The sequence below is a fragment of the Dermacentor silvarum genome, chromosome 1, assembly GCF_013339745.2.
Source record: "Dermacentor silvarum isolate Dsil-2018 chromosome 1, BIME_Dsil_1.4, whole genome shotgun sequence".
Lineage (NCBI taxonomy): Eukaryota > Metazoa > Arthropoda > Arachnida > Ixodida > Ixodidae > Dermacentor > Dermacentor silvarum.
Window position 1 is genome coordinate 368,115,803 of NC_051154.1, and position 23,933 is coordinate 368,139,735.

The 23,933-nt window shown below is 43.1% G+C and overlaps 1 protein-coding gene and 2 long non-coding RNA genes across 4 annotated transcripts in view; 1 reads left to right on the forward strand and 2 right to left on the reverse strand.

The window, feature by feature from the left end:
- The window catches only part of LOC125942412 (uncharacterized), a 161,720-nt gene that overhangs the window by 81,636 nt on the left and 56,151 nt on the right, over window positions 1-23,933 (reverse strand). The window lies entirely within an intron of this gene.
- On the reverse strand, window positions 1,866-19,581 carry LOC125942413 (uncharacterized). 2 transcript variants are annotated; one of them, XR_007465082.1, is made up of 4 exons: window positions 19,414-19,581; window positions 4,502-4,638; window positions 3,711-3,845; window positions 1,866-2,619 (listed from the first exon to the last, which is right to left on the reverse strand). It is a non-coding gene; the product is annotated as an uncharacterized LOC125942413 (long non-coding RNA). The 2 variants fall into 2 exon arrangements; XR_007465083.1 differs by lacking the exon at window positions 3,711-3,845 and having other exon boundaries at window positions 19,414-19,574.
- On the forward strand, window positions 12,500-17,172 carry LOC119445363 (uncharacterized). Its single transcript, XM_049660563.1, has 3 exons — window positions 12,500-13,444; window positions 14,050-14,167; window positions 14,597-17,172. The coding sequence occupies exons 1-3, from the start codon at window positions 13,166-13,168 to the stop codon at window positions 15,733-15,735; spliced, it is 1,536 nt and encodes a 511-aa protein (XP_049516520.1). The 5' UTR covers window positions 12,500-13,165; the 3' UTR covers window positions 15,736-17,172.

The window sequence follows — 23,933 nt, forward strand, 5'->3', positions numbered from 1 at the left end:
TCCGCTATTATGGCACCATTTCGAAAAATTCTCGCGGCTACATGTTCGTTGTAGACTCGTGCACAATGCAACGCCACAAATAAATTTCGACCTCAAGGTGGTTTAGGGGCCCTTTAAGTATGAACCGGCCAACCCCCAAGAATAAGCTCTGCTATATACACTGTGCTGTGTACTTAGCAGTTGGTCGCTGCTCTGACATCGACGCCTGCTTACGAACTCACCGCGGTGGCGGCGGGGAAGGCGGCTCCTTGCAGCATCCATGCGCATTGTCGTTGCCCAAGGCTGCCTGCACACTGCCCCGCTCCGCGTACACAATGGTCGCTGGGTTCAGCAGGACCTTCGAGACGTATGTACGTATCCACCTGCAGGTCGATGGTGGACTCGCTCTCCTGCAATACAACACGGGGGGCACCGAAGATATCAACGCGCGGTATACCACACTTCAAGGTGAGCAAATTTTGCACGGGATCTGGCACAGACATATGGATAACTGATATTGGCATAGTGCATCCTTATAGTAGATTCTGGTAGTACAGTAGTTGATCAAGTTTTCGCAACTGTTTAGACGTGTACTGTTGTGTAGTGTAAAATGAACAGCTCCATGGCAGATAGAGTACCAGCTCTAGCTTTAAGACCCGGCGCTACACTCTTAGTCTGGATCCACATAAGATCCACTTAGTAGCTGGAACTTTTTTGCAAAAAAAGTTTGTTATATATTCAGAACCACGTTCCACATACTTCAAAAAGTAGATGGAACAGTACACCACTTATTTTTACTTATTGATTATGTGGATCGTCGTTGCGCATAAGAGTATATGGAACCCTGTTCCGAATAAAAGGCTTGTTTCCGTTACTGAAACGTTGATCCACAAAAAGTAGCGATGGCTATATCCGTTGCGCCATTCCAGGTACTTTCTGACCCTGATTTTTATATAAAACAATGTTCTAATAAACAGTTAGGAAGCTGTCTATGAGTTCCCACTTCTGCAATATTTTTGCTTCCCCCTGTCAGTACAAATAGGTCATATTTGGCCCCAAGCTGGCTTGGCACGTGGCCTGCGGTGATAACAACAATTGAAAAGTAGAAATTTTGCAGCAGGGTCGTCCCCGACAGTTCCCAACAGTTGCCTATTAGAGCACAGTTCTATATTAAAGTAGGTTTGAGGTACCTAGAATGGCACAACGGCAACCTTGGCTTCCCCTGCCGAATCCTGTTCTGGCCTTTAGCTGCATGTAAAAGAAACAAGGTACCTAAATTAAAACACCTATGAAACAAATTCTTACAATGCTTTTCAACATGAGCAAACTTCATTGATTGGCAGTATTGCATACACTGAAGACGTGTTCGTCACAAATTTAATAGAAAATCACTAGTCAACAAGGAACAAATATCAAAAAGAAAAGAGACTAGGCATTAAGTGGCATTCACGTGTATGCCCCTATATTAAAAAAGTGGGTAATAAAAATGGCCCGAGACATAAGTACACCACATTCAAATAAACTTGCACATCGGCTATGGAAAAAAGAAACATCAAACAAGGCTATAAAATATGCTGGCTTATCACAGGAAATAAGCTAACTCAAATGCGCAAGTACCCATATGCCATTTAGCGTGTTTATGCATCCCCGTTCCAAAAAAATCAGTACTCTAAGTATTATATGAAAAAGGCATAAAACAATGGGCTTACAGAGATGAATTAAAACAAGACCAATGAAGAATGTAGTGGATAAGTTATTAAAAGGAAAAGACAGTGCAAGCCAAAATAAACAATGAAACATTTGCACACAAAAACTTGCCAGAATCGTGTGGCAAATATTGCAACAAAAACATGAACATTACAGTTGATACAGTTGGCATGATACAGTTGGCAGATCACAGATACACGTATAATACAAAGCTAATCGTGACCAAAAAACTTTATAAGCCCCTGAAGAAGCCTCCCACTCCAGGCAGGTTACTTGCCCCAGCATTGTGTAGTTTGGTATAACTCAACCCAAACACTAGCATGAAAGCTAGTGTAAATGTTTATAAAATTTTATGCCCCAAATATATCTGGAAGCATGTTGCACACTTTAAAAAGTCAACAAGGTAACAGCGAAATATACAGGTAAGAGACTTTGGAAAACAAGTGAGAAATCTTTATATAACCAAACAACTCAGCCTTGAAAATACAAGTAAGATACCTTAAAGAAAAAAAAACAGCCAACCTTGAAACTTACAGCCAGCGCTTTGCCTTGGTGATAAAAAATTGTAAAAGAAGGCACGACTTCACAATGTTGCAGCTGACATGCTGCTTCTACCTACCAAACATTTAGCACGTCAATATTAGGCCTGACAGCTTCAGGTTTTTCAACAGAGACTTTACCTTAAACGGCATCACGCCTCTGCCCAAATGGCTCACCCTTCACAACTGCCTGCACACGTCCCAAAAACTGTCCAAAAGCGTATGGGTATGACAGGTTTAAAATAAAATATACAGTCAACAGGTGGATGACGACCTTCTCAGGTGATGATGCAGGTGGTAACACCACAATGTTTTCCTTGTAGACAATTCTGAAGTTGCCATTCTCTTTCAAAATGCATGGGCCTGGTGGAGACCTGTTGCCATGTTCTTGTGCCTTTAAAGAAAAGAGAAGCAGCAAATTTTAACTACACAATGGCTTTAAATTGTGGTGTTCGTGATGATACCCTTTTTATAAAACTAATAATTTATTTCACTGATTTCTTGGTTTCCTTTCTTTCAAACCTGCAAAAGGTGCCAGTGTGCACAAAAATTGTATGAGCATGTCGCATTGACAATTGCTTAGTGTGAATGGAATCGTTACTTTATTTCTGGAAAAAGCATTACGCTTTCCTGGTTGAATGACCGGAACATCAATCGGCGTTTCCAGCCTTGAGGTATTTATAGTTACCAACCAAACAATATATTAATCTTTAAGCACTTCATACTTCATGCACTTGCCCACTACAAATAAATGTCCTCTTTACTCGATTATGTGCTTTTCAGTGCTGTTATGATGCTTAACATAACTTGCAGGTAAAACATGATTTAAAAATCTCCATTTGAAATCCACCTTTCCATACCTTTTTTTAGGTATTTTGTGTACGGAACTACAGCCCTGAAATTTTTTTATCAGTCCCTTTCCATTCAAGAGATCAGAAAATGCCGTCTTAGCGTGGTAAAAACTGCAGCAACAGCCTTCTTGGGTCGAACAAATTCTTCAAGTCCCATGAGACTTCCCCGGTCCAAAATCTCTTTCATTTTGCTTAGCTTGGCCTCCAGAGCCTCCCCTGTGTCTCTAAACCTTATTTCTGCTTCAAAGGCAAGCTGAAAGAAATGCACATTGCCTGACACTTTATGGCCCACTGAAAAAAACAGGCCCTAGGATAGCTTCAAATACTTTAATTCTGCTGAACGATACGATGAGAGAAAATATAACCTTCACACAACTACTCAAGCAGCGGTGTCGATTCTATATTCATCTTGACTTAAATGAGATCTGTGAACTTTCATTGATATAGCAATGCCGTTTCACTATTGTTAAAGGTTATAAAGTGTGAGCTGGTCTGGGTAAATGACCAGTCACTTTTTATCATTTCTCAAATGCTACAGAGCACAGCTGACGAAACATAAATCAGAGCTTACAAAATAACACTCTTAACCATACAGAGGAGACCCACACGATTTGAAAAACATCAGTGATCTTACCACGTCAGGATTTAAAAAGTATGACGGCAAATCATCTGGTGCATTGGAGCTGCAGGCCTCTGCAGTTACGGCCAAAAGCATTTTCATTCGCCCAAGGTCCATGCAAAACTGATCTGTGACCATGTCCTCAATTGCCTAGGCAAAAAAGCAAAGCAGATAAAGAACTGTACACATCAGCAAACCATAGATTTTAAAATAAGCTATGTTTTTGTGCTTCTGACAAACCACACATAGTAACATCCATGACAAAAATGCCTGACGTTAACACTTAAAATGGCTAAATACATTCCACCAGATCGCAGAAAATGTATGCACATAAATGAAAATTGATAGCATAGTTGAAGAGATGACAAGCAGCTCATCAACAAAATAAATACAAAATCTGCCTGTCTGGAAGCTAGAGCCTAAGGAAATGATGCCGGGGCACAACACAGGAAGTAGAGGCAGTGAGCCAATAAAGCATTTTCATTCGAGAATCTCAAATTGTTTTACGAAAGTGGAGCTTCCAAATTGAGTAGCAGCATAGGCATTCCTTACATACCTTGTCTGCTACAGGTGCGGTCAATAGGCATAAATGCTTAGACTGACAGCCAGCACAACCCTCATACCTATCAACAACTAGTAGTTCCACAAGATAACACACTTTGCCTGCCGAAAAATGGTTTACCAATGCAAGAAGTAGTAGGCGGTTGCTTATAAGCATAATATCGTCAGCTGGCACTTTCACCAGAGGTAACTAACACGTTGTCAGGCAATGTTTGAACAAGGCCTTTGAAAAATGAAATTCTCACCTTCAGTTCAAGTAGTGCGTCAGGACAAGGGATTGGGTTGCTGGAAGCGTGGTCACTTTCTGCAGGCTTCTCAGATACTTTTTCATCCGAAGCAGCCGCGTTTTTCTCGTTGCACCCACAGATCGCATGAATGCTTTCTGAAATAGCATGAGTCAACATTGAAATAAATGGCAGTATACACCTCGCATCACAGTGGCCTCTCCAGATTATGCGGAATCGAGTGCCTAATATGGAATGGTTATAAATATGCTATTATACATCTAACATAACAAGATAAATAATGAATGTATTCAGAATGTGTTTTTGTAATGCTGCTACCACGTATAAACATTACTGTTCAAGTCACAGGATGTGATAAATTTTGTGTTGTGGAGCAAAATTTATGTTTCAAAGGTGTGTCCAAGTCTTATCCTCTAGGTATATGCCCTGCGTGGTGGCATGAGCCAAACTAGAACTGCTGGTGGGTTAGGCTGCTGCATAAGATTCTCACAAATCATGACTATATGCCCATTACATGCGTCCACAGTGCATACCACAGCCATGACGCGAAGTGTTGGCGTAGAGACTGGAAATAATGTTTTCATTTTTATTTTTCATACAAAAGCAGGAATATTTGTCACAAACTATCCAAGTGGAGAGAGCGATATTCGGTTTCTGCACAGGTTATTGTCGAACAGAGGACGTAGCTATGTTTGCAGATTATTAAGTTTGAGGACGCGCAGAAATGGCATAATTTTTGTGGGCACATTATGATGTAAGAATTTATTCAGCACGTACGCGTTCTAGGCAATTGTTCTGTCGTGCTACCAGAACTGACGTCCACGACATAGAAATGGCAGCACAATTTCTGAATACCAGGCCGGCATGCGTTCCTCACTTTCTTCCCTGTACCAATGAAATGTTTTTGTGAACTAATATAAGGTGCCCCAAAACAGTTATATTATGAAGCAGCAGCAGCATGAACTCGCCCCAGGTGAAAATATTCCAAGTGGTACCACCTGGTTCCAAACTGGTCCCCGTTGAACTGGCTTATGGTGAAATTCCCACTTGGTCCCAGCCCCCAATGGGACCAGCTGGAACCAGTTGATAGTGGTCCCAGTTGGTCCCAGCCCCTAATGGGACCAGCTGGAACCAGTTCAGCTGGGACCAGTTGGTAGTGGTCCCAGCCCCCATTGGGACCAGTTGGCAGCGTATTAGCCGCAGCTTCATACATTCAAGGTGCCCGTTGGCAGCCGTGCATGCAGAGCTGCTGCTAAAGAGACAAGGGCTATAAGGCCAGTTTATAAGTATTTAATCACACGCTATGATGTTCTTTGGCTAGAGCCAGTTGCTTGCTGGATTTTCTCACATCTTGTATTTTCTCGGAGAGAAGCTTGGTAATGGAGGCCACAGCTGTGGTCACATCTTCTCCCTTTAGCTGGCCCCAGTGGCGGACTGTGGCTGTAAAACACAATTGGCACAGCACAGCATAAGGTTCAATAATGTTGGTAAAATGTCAAGAAAACAAAGATTTTTATAGAGACAAACAAAGCCAAAATCAAGACAGATGTGCCATTTCAGACATTTCAAGGTTACCAGAGTCTATATATTTTTTTCCACCATACCTGTCACGACGTTCACTTTCGTGGGTGTAAGTGGCTGCTTCGGCAACTCCCCAGCTGCTCTGAGCTTGGGGGCAGCAACGCCACTCACACTTCTGTTCAGAAGGCCATCCGTGCCCCATATTGCTTGGGCGGTGTCTTTGCAGACAAGTGTTGCCTTCTTGTTATTTAAGATTTTGGCAGCTTGATTTGCAGAAATAACAATACCTTCTGCTAGATGAAACTGAAAGGAAAAAATATCCATACCCACATTGTCAAAATTAAACATTACCAATAAGAATAGAGGTCCTACATAATTGAATTGCGCAACCAGTGGTCTTAGATAAACTTGTTCAATTATGTAATTTCTAGAGCACCGACAGAACAGAAATACGAATTCTGAAAGGAAGTACGTGAAATACAGCTGGGTTTTGTGCACTTTCATTGCCTTGAAAAAGAAAGCAGGGCTTGTCCATCACAAATTATGTTCTTCGACATGCCCAGCAACCTTCTGTTTCAGCGACTGAAACATCAGGGGATAAACTCAAGTATAATCATAAGTAAAATAAGAACTACTGTCATACAAAATGGGCAAATATGGTTTAGGCAGTATCGATTTTTCACATCTCGTTATGACAATGACCACTTTTTATCGGTTGAGAAGCTAGCATGTGAACACATTTTGGACTGCTAAACGTGGAAAGGAATACGAAAATAGTGTGCAATGGTACTCACTGATCCATCAGGGAGGTGCACGAAGTCTTTCCCAGGCACTAGACAGGAATCAAAAGCACATTAAAATCTTTGCAACACTTTTAATGGCGCTGTACGTGTGCAAATGTTACAAGCTTAGCATTGAAATAATGCTAACTAAACACAATTGTTACATTACATTCTACACAAGTAAATAGCACGACTTTACAAGATTTAGAGAGCAGGGGAAAAGTTCTGTTAATTACTTACGCATAAAAATGAAAACTTTTACAAGTTACTTTATGAATGGTGGCCATGGGTGGCTCAAGGTATTTACATTTATTTATTAGATACAGTGTGCATGTGAGCACTCAGGTATGAGTAAAACAAATGTACTTGTCCCACAGCAAGTAGCCGTAGAACCAGGATTAAATGACCCTGATGGAGTCAGCTAGAAGTATCTAAAGCATATTATTATTGTCGCATTTACGAATGTACTGTTCACAGAAAATAGAAATAAAAGAGAACGTACCTGGTATGCTAGGAAAATGATCCTGGGCGTTGCCCTGATCATTTTTGTCCACATGCAAGTCATCATCTGAAATGGCAGAGTGAGCACTAGTTAAAAATCACATAGTGAAACTGGTGTTCATATTTTGCAGGTTTTAATGCCCAAAAACTGCAGAGTCGGTCATGAGGGATGCTGTAGTAGTGGAGGGCTCCGGTTTAATTTTGGTCACATGGCGGTTCTTTAGCATGCACCCAAAGCACGGTACACGGGCATTCTTCAATTCTGCCCCCAATTGGAATGCCGCCACTATGGCCAGAGGTCGAACCTGTGACCTCGTGTTTAGCAGCAGAATCCCACAGTCAATAAGCATCTCTATGTTCTCGAAATTGTCCATATTAATACCTCACTCCAGAATCATTGCTCTAATTTCCAAAGGCTGTGGCTCAACAGTGTAAAAGTGCCTATGTAGCACATAGTCTGCTGAAAATTTTGCCTAAAAACGCTTTTAGCTGTATGTGAGAGGAAGGGAAACACTTGCCTTCTGTGATGACCCTTGGTATGTGATCGCCTTCTGCAGAAAAATAGTTTCAAATTATTGTGGTCAAAACATTCTCATTATAAAGAAGGCTATCTGCCCAGAAATTTAGGCTATAGTCACACAATGAGAAGCAAAAAACTTTCTGCCAAACCACAGCTTTCTATGTACTAACCTTGGCTGGTACTAATGGCTTGTTCTGTAATGAAGTACAGTAAAATACTTAGTAAAACATGTTAAAGAAATATAAGTACTCCAGAAGTGGTCACAGAATTTTAAGAGGAAATGAAACAGCTCACCCATCTTGCCACGGCCTTTGGCAACGTGACCCAGCTTGGCATGAATGCCTTCCCCTACGACACACAAGTTTAAATATTAGCATAACACTTAACACACAGTTGATCATTAAAACTACTAAAACCAGTCAGTAATGGCATGTATCTGACAAGAAATGTTGGCTTTAGCCTTTCAACTTGATGGGTAAATGGAAGAACTTACCTTCCATGCTATTGTTTCTTCTGTGAAGGGTTTCCACTGCAACAAAATATACATGCCAATTATACCCGTACACTTAATGCACAGAGGACAATTAACACACTATGACCAATTGATTGTGACAAAGTATATACAATTCTTGTAGCACATATCCCTTACACACTCCTGACAGTATGTATTATCCAGAGTGTTCAAGCCGAGGTGATTTCCCTTACCTTGAAATATTTTGCTTTCCAAGCAGCGCTGGAGAGATGCCACTTGCTCCAGCAGAACTTCATTTTGTTTTTCTAGTTTTAGTGATCTCTCCTTCCACATTTTTTCTCTGCTATTTCTTTACGCAGCTCTGCACTAGAAATTAGTGATTCATCCGAAGACGATGTGTCACACTCCCAATGGGGTTTTTTGGGGCTCTGAAAAAGTGGATCAATTCGTTATCAATTGGAAATATATAAAATGTACAGACGACACACTTACCCGGCTTTGATGGTTGGGCTCACTGGATTGTTCACCCTTGGCTTTTTTTGCATCTTGAACATGCTTTTCCAGAATTCTACTGTAGCTCGCACTCCTTGCATTCACTTGCATGAATTTGCGCTTTTGTGATACCTTAGATACAAAGCAGTAAAAATAAAATCTGAGTTGGTAAAACTTCATGACACCAGATAATAGGAAACTGCATCTAAGTTCATAACAGAATGCTTTGCATACCTGCTTGTCTTGCTTTTTAGCGCGCTTATCATCATCCGAGTGCTCTTCCATGCGAATCTTTGGCATGGACACCCTCTTGTTCGATTTCTTGTGCTCCAGCTCCTCCCGGGATTTTGAGTAAGGCAGACAAAGGAGATGGCATGAATTAAAATAAAATGAAAGCATCAATAAATGCACGCACATTTATAGTATGGTTGGAGTTTTAGAAGTCATGTTTTGCCAACACAGATGGATTCCGAGCTGCCTGCCAAGAACAGTGCGAATTTAAAGCAAACACTATTGCTTATAATATGATTCTGAATAATTTAGTGTCATTGCACATCGTCACGATCGATGTTAACGTGTTCGTGCAGCACATAATATAATGTCAATTTGTAACGCACGAAATTGTTACTGAGAAAAATAAGTTTCTTGATTAATTAAGACGTTGATTGTGCGAGAGCAGTCAAATTAATTGCCTTAATATTTTGCTAATGATTAATCTCGAAAAAATGCAAGCACTAATTGTGGCCTGCAACACCGCGATCAACGTGGGTTTTATGTACTGCACGAAGTCGTCCGTACACGATTACTCAATCGAAATCGCCTGCTATATTTCGTATATACTGTAAAACTTCTGCAGTATTTTTGAAATTCCAATGTATTATATGCCGGTAGTTCATGGTCTACAATTTAAACACATTGAAACGCTTAATTTGTGCAAGGCGCGAGCACCTGCACGCAAGCTCCACGTGTGCAAACTTACCGGCCAGCAGCAGAACTTGAGCCTCGTACGCCCGCGTATTTTCGTTGTTTGCCTCGTCAACCCAGAACACTGAATAAGTAGTCCTATTATCAAAATCTTCGGTGTGCTGCGGGCGGAAGTCCAAAATTGAATTTACACTCACGACATAGAAGCGGTTGTTGTCAAATTCTTCTAAAAACTTCACTAATGCAAACATAGCTGATTATTAGACACAGCAAATTACCAACGCGTGAACACAGACAGCTCGACCAGCAAAGCGCACGTGTATTCGCAACTCAAATGAACTGCAGGGGGCGCTGCGAAAACTGGCCGCGTCTGGCTACACTGTGCAACATGGCGGCTATACGGAGGTCCCCCCGTCGCCGCAACTGCTGTGTTGGATGTACAGTACACTGCAGTTTGACGATTTTCGTGCAGTGTGATGCCAGTTTGCACTGTTTTGTGGAAGGAAAGCGGGTAGCTTACGCCGACCAAGTCATTTTAGACGATCTGAGGGAGGCACAGTGGGTAAAGAGGCTGAAATGGTCTCACGGTGTGTGCAAACATCTGGCGTGACAGCGGACCCACACGAGATTCTGATGAAAATCACCGATGTATTCTTGAACCCATTGGTCGTGGAACCGAAGTACTCGTGCACTGTCAGATTGTCGGAAAAGCACAAGCACATTTCTGCTGCTTTCATTCGCTGTGAAGGCGCGGATAGATAGTCCAGCGTTTCAAGCGTGCGAGACAGCGGCCGGCGAAGTTGAATACGTCATGCTAGTCTCGCCAGGATTGCCGAAATCTTACAACCTGCTCAGTTTGGCACGTTTAACATGGCCCGCAGCAGCGCACCGACTTGCTCGATCAGCTTTTGCCGCTGTACATGCGGATAAATGCGCAGCCGGCGCGCAAGCACTTTCTCATTGTTGTTCGTTCGGCGAAGGCGCAAACTCTGCACGCTCTTTTCAGTCCAGAGAGCAAGCGAACCTAAAATAAAGCTTTGCATTTTCTCGCGAGCATGCACTACGAATCTGTGGCAAACCTTTCCCGCTACTTTTGCGTTCCTGTTATCTATTTTACATTCAAGATTTGCGCAACGTGACTGCTACTTCGCTTAGCTGTAGTTATTGCAGTAGTTCGCGCATTGTTTCTCTCGTAGAGAACAAAACGATAAATAAGAAACCGAAAGATCTGCTTACTACAATAAAAACACATTTGCACACCATGTACAGGTATGGCTTGTGCTGCGTGGCCTGACCATGACTGATTACTTATCTCCGCTTTCTACGAACATGTCTCTTATGGCTGCTGTGTAAACTAATGAAATAAAAGAAATGTTTCTCTGTAAATTAATGTTAACTAAGCTACTGTATTATGAATCTAATTAATTTTCCATGTTATTCTATAATTGACGTATCCTGCACTTTAAGTGGCCAAAACTGTGTTCGCCTCTGAACTGCCTATTTCCTTCACACACTGATAAGGGATACAATTGCTTTGATAATTACGCACTTTCAGGTAAGCGCATGCTAATTTGCACTAGTTACACGGGTAGCATGTCCACGTCGCAATGAAGGCGTACCGCTATGCCACCCCATAGTTATTTTGCACGCTGGCACGTACATATTGTGCTTACATAGAACGATTTATTGACGTTACCCGGGAGGACCTGAAACTCCGATGTACCGATTTTCGCTGATGTATCATACGCGGTAGTTCCACGTTGTGCGCCGCATGTATCCGATATAAAAGCTTTAATCAAGGAAAGCTTGAGTACCGCGGCGACATTCGCATCATAAACTGCATTGCCAAGCCGGCTATCAAATGAAACTACATGTTGCAGCACGCATACGCTGAACGTTATCACGAAGGCAGTAACAACCTCAACGCAAACTTCCTGAAGTTCGCTGTAGCACTTTACTGCAAACGTAGTACCAGCAACAGGATCGCGTTCTCTTCACACAAATAACAAACCGACCCTCACCTGAAAAGAAAAAAAAGAAAACTTTCTCGAGCAAGATGTTGAGAACACAACTATTGCCGTTGTTGCAGCTTATGATAAGATTCGCAATCCATGTCGCTCTTCGGCGCCGCAAAACTGCAAAACGCAGCATAATTCCACGGCCGTGCGGAGTTTCGTAGATGGTGGCTCCATCGTATCGTACTAGAAGCGCACCCGATCGCAGTACGAAGGCTACGGCTGGAGCGTCTGCTCCGACGCTCCGACCTCCGTGTGAGGTTTCCGGCGCTCGCCGCTAGGTGTCGCATGAATTGCTGGAGTCGCGAATACAGTGGCTACCACGTGGATCGGGTCGGAGTGACATAAACAAATCCGAGCTGGATTGGATACGTAATGACCTGCCGCAGTCGCTAGCCGTATCAGAAAATAATGAACATACATAACTACACTTTTTGCATTAATTTTATTCCGCAATTTTATACCTGTGATTATATTTTCAGCATGCGTAAACTGTTTTGAAAAGTTTGAGATGCAATTCAACTAACGTACACGATATGGAGATTGTGTTTTGGAAAAACTAGCCAAGCCTAACCGCAACCTAGCCGGTGGCCTAACCGCGTTGTTCTACCACGTTCGTTTATGTGAAAGTGTGTGTGCGCGACGTTGTGTATATTAAAATGAGGCCTCGGAAACGATATCTCGATGCTGGAGGAGATGTTACTGACCTTCCCTACACGACAAGAAAAAGGTTATTTGAAATTCCGTCTGTGTCGCAGCAGGCAACCGTTCAAGATCGCGCATGTTCCGTACCTTTAGCGACTTGCAACCCGGCGGATTTAGAGTCTGACGAAGATTCTGACGTGCCTTCAGCATCACCTCCGCGCGAAGAGAGTGGACTAAGTTCTTGCGGCGTGCTGCCGCCTTATAATGAACCCACGCTGCAGCCAGAACCAGCCGAGGAGGAAGAGCCGACGCTGAGTCCCGACGACTTGTTGGCGCTGGCTGTGAATTTCGCCATCGAGTACGCGCTTCCGTGGAAAGCGGTGGAAGCACTGCAGTGACTACTTGCATACGTCTTGCGAAGATCTGATTTACCGGTAACAAAATTTCTGTTCAGAAAAAACGCCGGTATCAGCATCGACGCCGCCAAGTTTCAGTTTTATTGGAGTGATTGTAAGTCTCTCGTAGCTGAGACATCGGGACTCCTGGCTGAGCGAAATGGAACTCGGGGCAGCTGCAGTGCGTGCACTAAAGGGTACTGCGGGCGCGAGATGATGCGTGACGGGCATTTCTTTGTCAGCCTCCCGTTGCGCCAACAATTGGAGTCTCTACTTTCGTCAAAAGAACTAGCAGTTGCCCTCCGAGAAAGGCTGGACCATATCGAAGACTGCTGCAGAAGTAGCGAAACAAATGAAGAAATGCAGGACGTAACGGGACGGGAAAGCCTACCGAGCCATGCGCCAGAAACTAAAGAAATATGACCTCAGTCTTACTGTTAACTCCGATGGAAGCCCACTGTTTAAGTCTTCAAAGTATTCAATTTGGCCAGTTCAGGTGACAGTCAATGAACTGCCGCCACATATCCACAGCAAACATGTTTTCACCACACAACTTTGGTATGGGCAATCGCATCCTGAAATGGGACTGCTAATGGGCAGTTTTGTGCAAGAAATGGAGGACCTCATGCAGGGTGGCATCACCTGGACGGATGGCACAACATTCATCTCTTCGCAGGTATGTACATCATTCAAAACAAGTAGCGCTTATTCAACCGTCGTGGCGTTATATCAATGTCAAATATTACATGTGAAATAACATATGCAGATTTTGTGAGTGCATTTTAAGCTATTTCACTATTTAAGACTGTCAACAAACCGTTTCATGACAACTGTGATGAGTGTTTTAAGGTAAGCACGAACACATGGTGTTATTTTTTATTACAACAGTGTAACATTAATTGTCTGGCTTTTTCAAAAACCTCATAACAAAACCCCACTTCTGCCAACTTTTTCTTGGCTACAGTATATGAGTAGCACTGCTAGCCGTCATGCCAGTCAGCTTGGATTTCATACATGCAATTTGGGAGAAGTGATATTCTATCTCTTGAATGTAACATGAATGCAATGTTGGGGCTTGCTATAATGAAATGCATTAAGTGTGGTATATTAATTATTCAAATGTGCTTTACATGTTTACAAGAGCATCTTTATATCATGTCAATTATAAACCAGGAAGACAACATACCATTTGTTATTCAGACTGCAGAGAATGTCAGAAGTCACATGGCTTATTCAAATTCATGGGGTATTTGATTTAATTGTCCTTTCTTTATTTTGCAGGTCCACCCGTTCCGCTGTTCTGCTGATGCCCCAGCAAGGGCAATAATGCAAAATATGCGCCAGTTCAATGGACGTTTTGGCTGTGGCTGGTGCTTGCATCCTGGGACCATTGTAGAAGGTAAGCAAATTTCTTGCCTCTCACATAAGAAAGCTTTTGTATGGTAGTTATATCACCGCAGGGCAAGTAAACCTCAATGCATGAAGAACCTTCATATATAGATGTGGAGTGCATGCTGATTTAATTTCGATGTGTTGTAATACAACAATACAAAATTCAGTATAGTACTTCCAGAAATATCTGTTTGTATAGCAGTGCCTAACGCGCTGCTTCATGATTTTATTTTTCATCTGCAGCTTCCGATAAAGTATTGCCGTCATCTTGCTGTAGTCGTTTTCAATTCAAGTTTATTTTCCTTCATCGGTCAGGGAGGAGCAGCCGAATAAAAGCTGCTACATCAGCTTGAATTTTGCAGCACCGTTGAGAATCTCTTAGCATGTGGGATTGACCTGCTGATTTTAGCACCTTTGTTATTTTCTTTTGGAACAGGAACCATTAAGTATACAATTGACGAGCCAGTGCCAGACAGAACAATGGAAGAAACCATCAATGCCATGAAGACAGCAGCACGCACAGGGACAATTGTTCAAGGCATAAAGGGTCCAACTCCATTAATAAATATGCCACACTTTGATATAATCTGGGGATTCACACCAGATTACATGCATTGTGTGTTGCTGGGAGTTGCACGCCAGTTTACAGAACTGTGGCTCTCCAGTGTAGGCCAGCCCTACTACATTGGGAGGCCAGCACTGCTCAGTGCTGTAGACAAGCGGCTGTGCAACATAAAGCCACCATTATGTTTTAGACTGCAGCGTACCCTTTCCTTACGGAAGTATTGGAAAGCTACTGAGTGGCAGCTGTGGCTATTGTGGTTTTCACTGCCTTGTTTAGACGGTATTTTGCCTACCGAGTATCTTAAGCATTTCATCTTGCTTATTAAGGGAGTGTCACTACTGCTGATGGACAATGTTAGCAGCACTGATGTCAGTGAAAGCGCTAGCCTACTAGTGAAGTTTGTAGTGGGTGTGCAGTTTCTTTATGGAGAAAAAGAAATGACATTTAATGTACACCAGCTTTTGCACTTGCCCAAGAGTGTGGTACTGCAGGGACCACTTTGGTCACATTCCTGCTTTGTATTTGAATCAAACATAGGGCATGTGAAGGAGCTGGTCACATCTGCAAAAGGAGTGCCAATCCAAATTGTGGAACGGCTGTTGATGGCTAGCTCTTTTGCTAGTCTTAAAGCATCAGCTCTCCCTCAGACTAGAGAATTCTTAACCAAAGGCAATGGTGCAAAATGTGGGGCAGTTGTTTCTATGATTGGCAAGCCGCGGAAAGCACTGCAGCCAGTTTTGAATTTGGTAATGAACCATATTGGCTGCATGACAATTGGCCCCATCGTAGAACACGACAAAGTTGCAGTGTCTCGTTATGTTTTTCACAGCAAACAGTACAAAAGACCAAACAAAACTGACTGCACTGCCGCAATGCTTCCATCTGGGGCATGTGTAACAATTTCTCACATCCTTGGGTTTAAAGACATTGCTGGCAAAGAGAGAGTTTTTGCAGTATGTAAAAAATTTGACACGTGTCAGACTGAAGCTCCCTATATTCACAAGGCCTAAGGACTGCAGTCCAGCCATGTTCTTGAGGTAAAGTCTGGCATTGTCCCATGTCTTTACATGGAGATTGAGCAAGCAATTTTTTTGCACCACTTGCTTTTAAAGCCCTGTTTAAAAACCGGTGATGAATTATAAGACATGAGTTTAAAGGAGCATTTTTCTTAAAGAGGCCCTGCACCACTCTTTATTAAAGTTGTCGCATGTTTTTGGTATTAAAGGGCATCGCTACGCGAATCCTTTTCAAGCGAGTCACATATGAAGATTTACCCACGATGTTAACTGCTAAAAAGTTGTGTTGTAAACCTCTTTTACATTGTTTGCGGTTCTTTTATGTGCATTGCAGACAAGGACAAAAGCGATAGGACACACACAGCTTCAAATGTTTAGTCACTTTTGTCCTCGGCAGCACACCTAGTAATCTGCTAGTAATGGAACATCATCAAGCCCAAATTGCCATTTTAATTTAGAACATCTCTTTTATGTGCTTACAACTGTCAACATACAGTGATTGATTATTCTTATTTTTGTCAGAATGCTGTGCCCTTGACCAGCCGGATTTGAGCAGTGTTTATTGCTTTTTATGAAGTGAATATATTAAAGTCATAACGGTGCATGAATGGGCTAGTGCTACGAATAGGTGGTGCGAGTCGCCTACCATTAGTGGGAACACGTGTATTCAAGCAGAGCTTCATGCATTTTTGATGTGATGTGAAATAAGTGGCTGATGTAACATAATAGGCCCATGTGTGATCTTTATAAAAACGAGGCTACAGGTCGCAGTCAGATATATGCTGCTGTAAAACTGGATCACTGTTGGACTGCTGTGTTAATTGCGTATGACCTGTTACTTTTTACATTTGTACGTTTACTTCATAAGTATACTGCACCGTTGCAGCAAATCACGCCAATGCTGTTTTTTATTAATTGTGTGCACCCAACAGTACAGTAGTATGAAATGTCACTCATTGTTGTGTTTGTAATAATCCATTGTTCAAGATAAGACTAACATCTGCAGTGTTCTTGTATTCAATCTATTTGCTAGCTTTAAAATTGGTATACAATGTGGGTATGTATACATAATGGAACTCTGGGGTATGTGCTTGTATGTCTGAAACTTGTCTTGATACTCACGAGAACAAATTGAACCTTTGAGTGTGATTGTTGAAATGGTCCTTGATATCTTACTTAGAAAATTGAGAGCTTTTAATGTTGCCCACATCTTTCTGTTCTTTGTTTTTTTAAAAATAAAATGTGTTCTAATAAACAGTGAAATACTACTCATGATTTGTACTTGTGTATTGGATATATTCTAATTTTGATGGCTCATATTTACGCCATTTAATCATGATGCAAAAAGATGTGGCCTGTTTTATACTACCAGAGCCAGAAAGCCTGATGGAATTGGCTGCAATGTCAAACAGTTTAAGTTAACAAACCTGCCATGGGAGCTCTGTGGCTGAATGTGTGTGGTCCTAACTTCGATTACTGGCCATGGTACCCACATCTCTGTGGGTGTAGAAGGCGTAAACGCTCTTGTACTTAACTTCGGGTGTACATTATAAAGAACCCCAGATAATTGCAATTAGGCCTTTGTCGCTGTTAGAAGTTAGCCTCACCATAAATCTGTTGGGAGATGGCATATTCCATGGGCTACTTTCGCAGGCTGCCTTCGCAAAAGTTATGACACACGATCTAGTTGTAGATACATATTACACTGCATCAGCAGAAAGTCCATATTTTTCACAGCATATAACATATTACTGTCTGCTGGGCATGTTGGTATGGCTTAATCATCAACTAAGTATTCAAGCAAATATATTCCAACGCGATACTACAGGCTTCTTGAGTCCAGTTTTCATGTGTTATCAAAGTGGCATGCATGCAGGCTGGCTGCTCCAAATTGGCCTCTGATTGGTCCCATATACCGAGTGTTTCACTTAACTTGAGCCAGACCTTGAAAATATGCAAATGGCACATAACTGGACAGAACCAAGGTAATGTTTCCTGTCACTTGGAGATACTCAGATTAATTTTTTTTGCATGCTGCCAAATTAGATGATTAGCCTGAACTAATAAACTTATCAATCATTATAATTAAGAGAAATAAAATTATATGTCCATAAGAATATTGTAGAGCAGCATGAGAAACTCCCAATACAGCTTTACACAACATTACCTTGGTTCGGTCCAGCTACGTGGCATTTGCACATTTTCAAAGTTCGGCTCAAGTTATGTGAAACACCCTGTTGGTACGTCCCAGTTGAAGCTTATATGGCGGTCCCAGTCAGCCACCAGCAGGGACCACTTGGTTCCAGTCGAGCCCCAAGTGGTCCCAGTAGGCTTCAAGCTGGGACCACTTGGTTCCAGTCAAGCCCCAACTGGTCCCATTAGGCTCCCATCTGGGGCAACTTGGTTCCAGTCAAGCCCCAACTGGTCCCAGTAGGCTCCCATCTGGGACCACTTGGTACCAGTCAAGCCCCAACTGGTCCCAATAGGCTCCCATTTGGTCCCACTTCATTCCCACCGGGCACCAGTTAAGAACCAGCTGGAACCAGCTGGTCCCCGTCTGGAACCAGCTGGGACCAATTGGTCCCATTCCCCCCCCCCCCCCATTACCAGTTTCATATTTTCACCTGGGGCGCTACTACTAAGACAACCACTGTCCCTTCCATTTCTCTACGTCAGGGAGCAAGCTAAGGGTGGCGTGTACATAAGATCTGAAAAGGCCGATGGCATTGGAAGAAACAAGAAACTATCTAACGTACACAGCCAAACCTAGTTAGTGCGGCCGCCAACGCCTTGAACCATCATTAACCGTTACGCGGAATGGCATCTTACTCGCGTGCTCTCCTTGGTGCATTACGTGCGTGCAAGTGGCAAGGGCAAAGATTCCCGGGACGATGATCCCGGTTTTGCAAGCACTGTAGATCAATGCTACCTAGCAGAATAAAACAACAGCGGGAATAACCCACAAGTTTTAAAAAATACCGATACGTCCAAGGACGCAAGCTCTGACAAATTTGCTTGGAAGTTGCTAAGCGTGTGAGCGCGAGGAGATCACGAGCGGCCAACACGCGGTCGCACGGTGCGAAGATCCACACCCGCTGTCAGCTAAAGCGACCGTCAGTATCTTACTAAGCAACATACTGTAAGGGGGCATACAGATTACTGGGAAACACGCGAACCAGCAACGTGGTCGGAGTCATAAATGTCGAGGGGATTCCGGCCCACGAGCACGCAATTTGACGCGAATTACCGTTTACTGATTACGTTTCGCCAAAACAAAGTGAAGTTTCACGCGCCAAGACAAAGTGAAGTTGCACGCAACGAAAAAATTTTCCGCGCAGAATTTAAGACAGCGTAAATGACGAAGTAAGCATATTAATTCGATTTGCTTTCTTGCCCTTTGTGTCATGATCCGCAATTTGGCGGAAAAACTGCCATCATTCCGTCATTTAGATTGCTCTATTACGCGCGCTGGAAACAAATCCGCCGGGATGGTACTCAAATTAAGCTATGGGATTATATAAGCAGTAATTGTCTTCGTGGAGCGAGTTTGGCAGGCATGCCTGAATTGAACTGAATACATAGGGCAGCGTGGCGGTATCCTACCCGACACAATGATATTTTTGGTTTCACTCAACAACAACCGTAACGAGCACATAAATATGCAGCACTGACCTTTGTTTGCGCCTCCTGGCAACTCCACCACTCCGCTTCGTCGTAACGGATCCCGCCAAACTGTCCGACAGCACACCACCGTAATTTCTAGCAGTTCGCACCAGGCGCGGCAAGCACCACTACACTGTGTCTGCCACTGCGTGTCACAACGCAAACCGCGCCGGCGATAAGGTGGCACCGGCGAGCCGGAGAGGAGAGCTCGTCACGCGTCGCGCATGCGCATCTGGAGGTAGCGATTGGATAGGCGATGTGGACCGGGCCCAGCCCGCGGAACAGCGCGCGAAAACTGCGCGGCCGGCGCCGTCTTTTTTTTTATTGCGATAGCAATTATATGGACACTTCAACCGGATTTCTGCCGTCGGCGTCCCCGTCGCCGTCGCCGTGAGGTTCCGTATAGATAAAATCTTCGCCGCGCGGCGTATGCCCCAGCGGAAGCGTGCGGGGACGCGCGCTATCAGGGAGAGCGAACGCACTCAATCTGATATTGATATTGATATTGCTTTATTTGCTTCGTCACAGTACAGTGTAACAGGAGGCGGAGGGAAAAGCCGTTCAAATGACGGCTTGAGGGATCCCCCGCCCCCTTTGTGAAACAATGGCAGCAGCTGAAGGACATCACAATATCATACACTTTTTTTTTAAACTGTCACATTGTTTTACGTAAAAATCATGTCATAAAGGAAAACTGAAAACGTGGTTTATACATAGCTTATACAACAAGGAAATCTGCTGCAGTCTTATGCACTTAAATAAATTGCTACATAGTTTATACAACAAAAAGAGCCGCTAATTCAGCGGCACTTAAATGAGACACATCTATACCTTTGCTGATGTAATGATTTAGAATTCGCGGAAGAGTACATCGAAGCATCTGAAAACCATAATTAGTACGAAAGTAAGGAACGTTCCACATTTCTGTATTTCTTGTTTCATAAGCCTTTTCCTTTAAGCAAAGATTCGCCATCTCCATAAACAAAAAGTTTGAGCGTTTGCAGCTAAGACAGTACTCTCGTAGTAGTCTGTATCGATATAGGTCATTCACTTTGATTATCTTATATTTTTTAAATAGTCGGTCGCTAGGTGCTAGAACTTTAGCGTTGTCTATCAGCCTCAGTATTTTCTTCTGTATTCTCAGTAATTTTGTTAAGTTTGTTTCTGTAGTTGTTCCCCAAACCAAATAGCAATAGTTAAGATAAGAACTAAACAGTGATTTGTATATCAATAACTTCACCGAGTTGGGGATGAGGTACCGGATACAGCTTAATATTCCAGTTATACGGCTTAATTTTATTTGAATATTATTGACGTGGTCATCCCATTGCAAAGAACTGGAGAAATGTACCCCAAGTACTTTGACTGACTTCACTATTTCTATATCTGAGCCTCTAAATACAATGTGTTTTTCTCCCACGCGCAAGCAAGGAAGCGGAAAGCCAGCGCCGGTGGGAGCAGGAAGGGGGGGGGGGGGCATTTCTCTGCCAACAACCGCGCTCGTCGCTCGTCCGCAGTCTCTTATCTCTCCCACGCGCAAGCAAGGAAGCGGGAAGCCAGCGCCGGAGGGAGCGGGGGGGGGGGGGGCACTTGTCTGCCAACAACCGCGCTCGTCTCTCCGCCCGCACCGTCTTATATCTCCCCACGGCTCTGACCTTTAAGCGCCGTGCATTCGCCGCTCAGTTTCCGTTGAAGCGATAGACCGCACGTACCTTCGCCGCTGCGGCGTTTGCGCTTGCTGCCAGCGTTTTGACAGTCGTTGTCTGCAGTCATTCAGTGTGATCTATTCATGTTTGTTTGTGCGCGCTCACACCACGCTTGTTCATTCAGTTAGTAATAGTCGGGCCACATTTTCCAACGCACGCTACACATGCAATGCTGCCCGGATCGGCAGTGCAGCGCTACAGGTGTGTCCCTTCGCACGCGCTGCCCACGGGCAGCGCTTCTCATCAACACCACCGTTTCACACGCGCCTGCTCGTGGTCATCGAGTCTCTCTTCAGGTCGGTCTCCTTACGCCGCAGCACACCTGCTTACTTAATCAGCTCATGTTTACTACAATTCATATTGCTACCAAAGCCGCTCACCTTACTTCGTATGACATTGCTGTGTTGCTATCGCATTCATTGCTTCGCCCTTAGGGCGAAACTGTGACATTTTTTTTTGTCCGGAAATGACAACGCGCCGCGTGCCCTCAGGGCGCGCGGCACGTTGTACAATATATATATATATATATATATATATATATATTGTACTTAATACACACAATATACGTTATACAGGGGTTAATGCATATTATAAAGATATAAGCGGACCGCTTAGCACGTTAATTTCTACTAAAGTTGTTACGTGCTGCTGGTCGTGCGCGCGTGCAATAACCGTACATAATTTCCGAAGAAAGTTTTTTAGCGTTGCTGTTTACAATGAGCGCAAAATGTAGGCTGCTTCATTTGCTGCGTTTCCTTGACCACAGCAAGCCTGGTCATTACCAAAAAAATATAATGCGACGCTCTTTGATATACACACGACAGATTACTCGCGTATAGCCAGGGGAAGGTGTGGCACAGTTTATTAGGAAGTAATGCACTAGCCCGTTTCAAAACAATTTTTCCTCCTAAACGCCAACACTGCAGGAAAACAATAAACAAGGGAGTAGCAGGAGACGGAAGGGTCATTCGGTGCGCTACAGTTACCATGAAGAAATCGACGTTTATACTGCGAATTTTTCCTTTATTGAAGTGCATAATTTAGAAAAAATATTATGATATCAGTATTACTACACACAGTTTACTGCAGATACTGCGAAGTATTTTAAGTTCTCTAAGTTTAATTTCGGTCCCCACTTCTGAATCGTATAGAGTTGACCGTTCCCTGCAAACTGATATTTTTGTTTGCTTGTAGAAATCAAAGAGCCACCACGAGCAGGAAAATGAAACCACACTTGCATGCGTATAAGCATACACAATAAGCCGCAAAGTGACCCAACGGTGCATTATAACTGAAGGCTGTAGTCATTGACTTATTGATTATCCGTTGAAAACTGTGTACGTACTAGACCACAGCGCGCAAATGTCTGAACGTTGAACCAAAGCCCTTGTTTCTATGGTGCTACTTTTTAGTCAAATGCACAACACGTGATAGCCTCAACAATTATTTCGTAGACGAGGTGTCCAGAAAAGCGTGATGTCCACCAGACATTCTTGAGCCCATGCAGTTATGGGCTTCGTCCAAACAGGAGAGGGGGCACCGAAAGACGCCAGACGTTCTAGAATTCAAGTTATTGGTGATTTTAGGCACACTGAAGTAAAATTGAGAGACGAGCTAGCTGGTAAACATTCGTCATTGAAACGTAAGCGCAAACTGAGACAAGCGCAAGAGAGAGCAACGACACGAACGCTTTGGTGTACTGCGCGTCTGAAATTAGTAAATGCAAGACCAGGTGAGCACTGCAGACCACCTGACAAGAGGTTCCTGCAAGTTATGCTTTTAACTAACTTTGCTTGCGTCGTTTAATCTTTCTACGGCGTTGCTGAACAGGGATTTTTTAAATGTAAAATGAAATCACTAAAAATTATCCTTAGCAGCTTATAAATTTCAACTGCTGTAAGATAGTTTTAAAGATACAGCGTAAGTTTCTGCAATTTTATATGCCATGTGTGTATGGGCCAAGGGCATCTCCGCCCAAAGAGCGTCAAATTTATATGTGGGGCAATGCACACTTCACTGCAGTGCACCAGTTATGTGGAACAAGACACAAGCAAAAATATACAAGCGCACTGTCTAGAAATTTTACTGGAACCTAAGTGGAACGGTAACTGGATCATACAACACCGCCTGCCTCCCTTTACTGAGTTCCAGATAAGAACGATAAACACGAAGAAAACAAAATGAACGTTCCAGTAAGATCCACTTATACGATCTCGTTCCACTTATTAACAGTTCGGATCCAGATAAAAATATGTCGATCACCTTGTTAACTGGAACTTATATGGAGCCAGATTAAGAGTGTAGCTATGTCGATGAAATCCACTGGCTTGGATGCCCATAAACATGCCAGCCCTAGAAACCACATGTGATTTGCTGCAGAGCTACCCGATTGTGTATTTGCCATAAAAAAAGACACAAAAGCACGCGTAGTATAAATGTTCTCTTTAGGAGTGGATCACACTGTACTGATTAGTAAGGACTCCGCTCGCTTTTGCTTAGCAAAAATGTAGCAGGCTACAAATTCTTTTTCTCGTACTAAGAGAGTCTAAACCGCAGCATTCTAGAGTATCAAGACTCGCTGTCATGCGAGTCATGCGAGGTGCAAAAGGGGTGCTAAGGAACTTTCACAACATGTTTTTCTTGGTCTTCCCCACCATAAGGTGCAATAAAACAAACACGGAAAGGAAGAAGAGCTTAGTCCTATAGCCTACTCCCTTCATATGCCAAATTTGTGTGTCTTTTGAAAATTGAGGTATGACAACTTTCTTCTTTCTCCAGCATCATTGAAAGCATGCACTCTGATTAGGTATTTCATTATTTCTT

What these genes read in the sequence shown, in the direction of transcription:
- LOC119445363 (XM_049660563.1), top strand. Translation starts at nt 13,166, where the DNA reads ATGCGCCAGAAACTAAAGAAATATGACCTCAGTCTTACTGTTAACTCC. An exon ending in CAACATTCATCTCTTCGCAG is followed by an intron (nt 13,445 to 14,049) that starts GTATGTACATCA and finishes TTTATTTTGCAG; the next exon opens with GTCCACCCGTTCCGCTGTTC. An exon ending in TCCTGGGACCATTGTAGAAG is followed by an intron (nt 14,168 to 14,596) that starts GTAAGCAAATTT and finishes CTTTTGGAACAG; the next exon opens with GAACCATTAAGTATACAATT.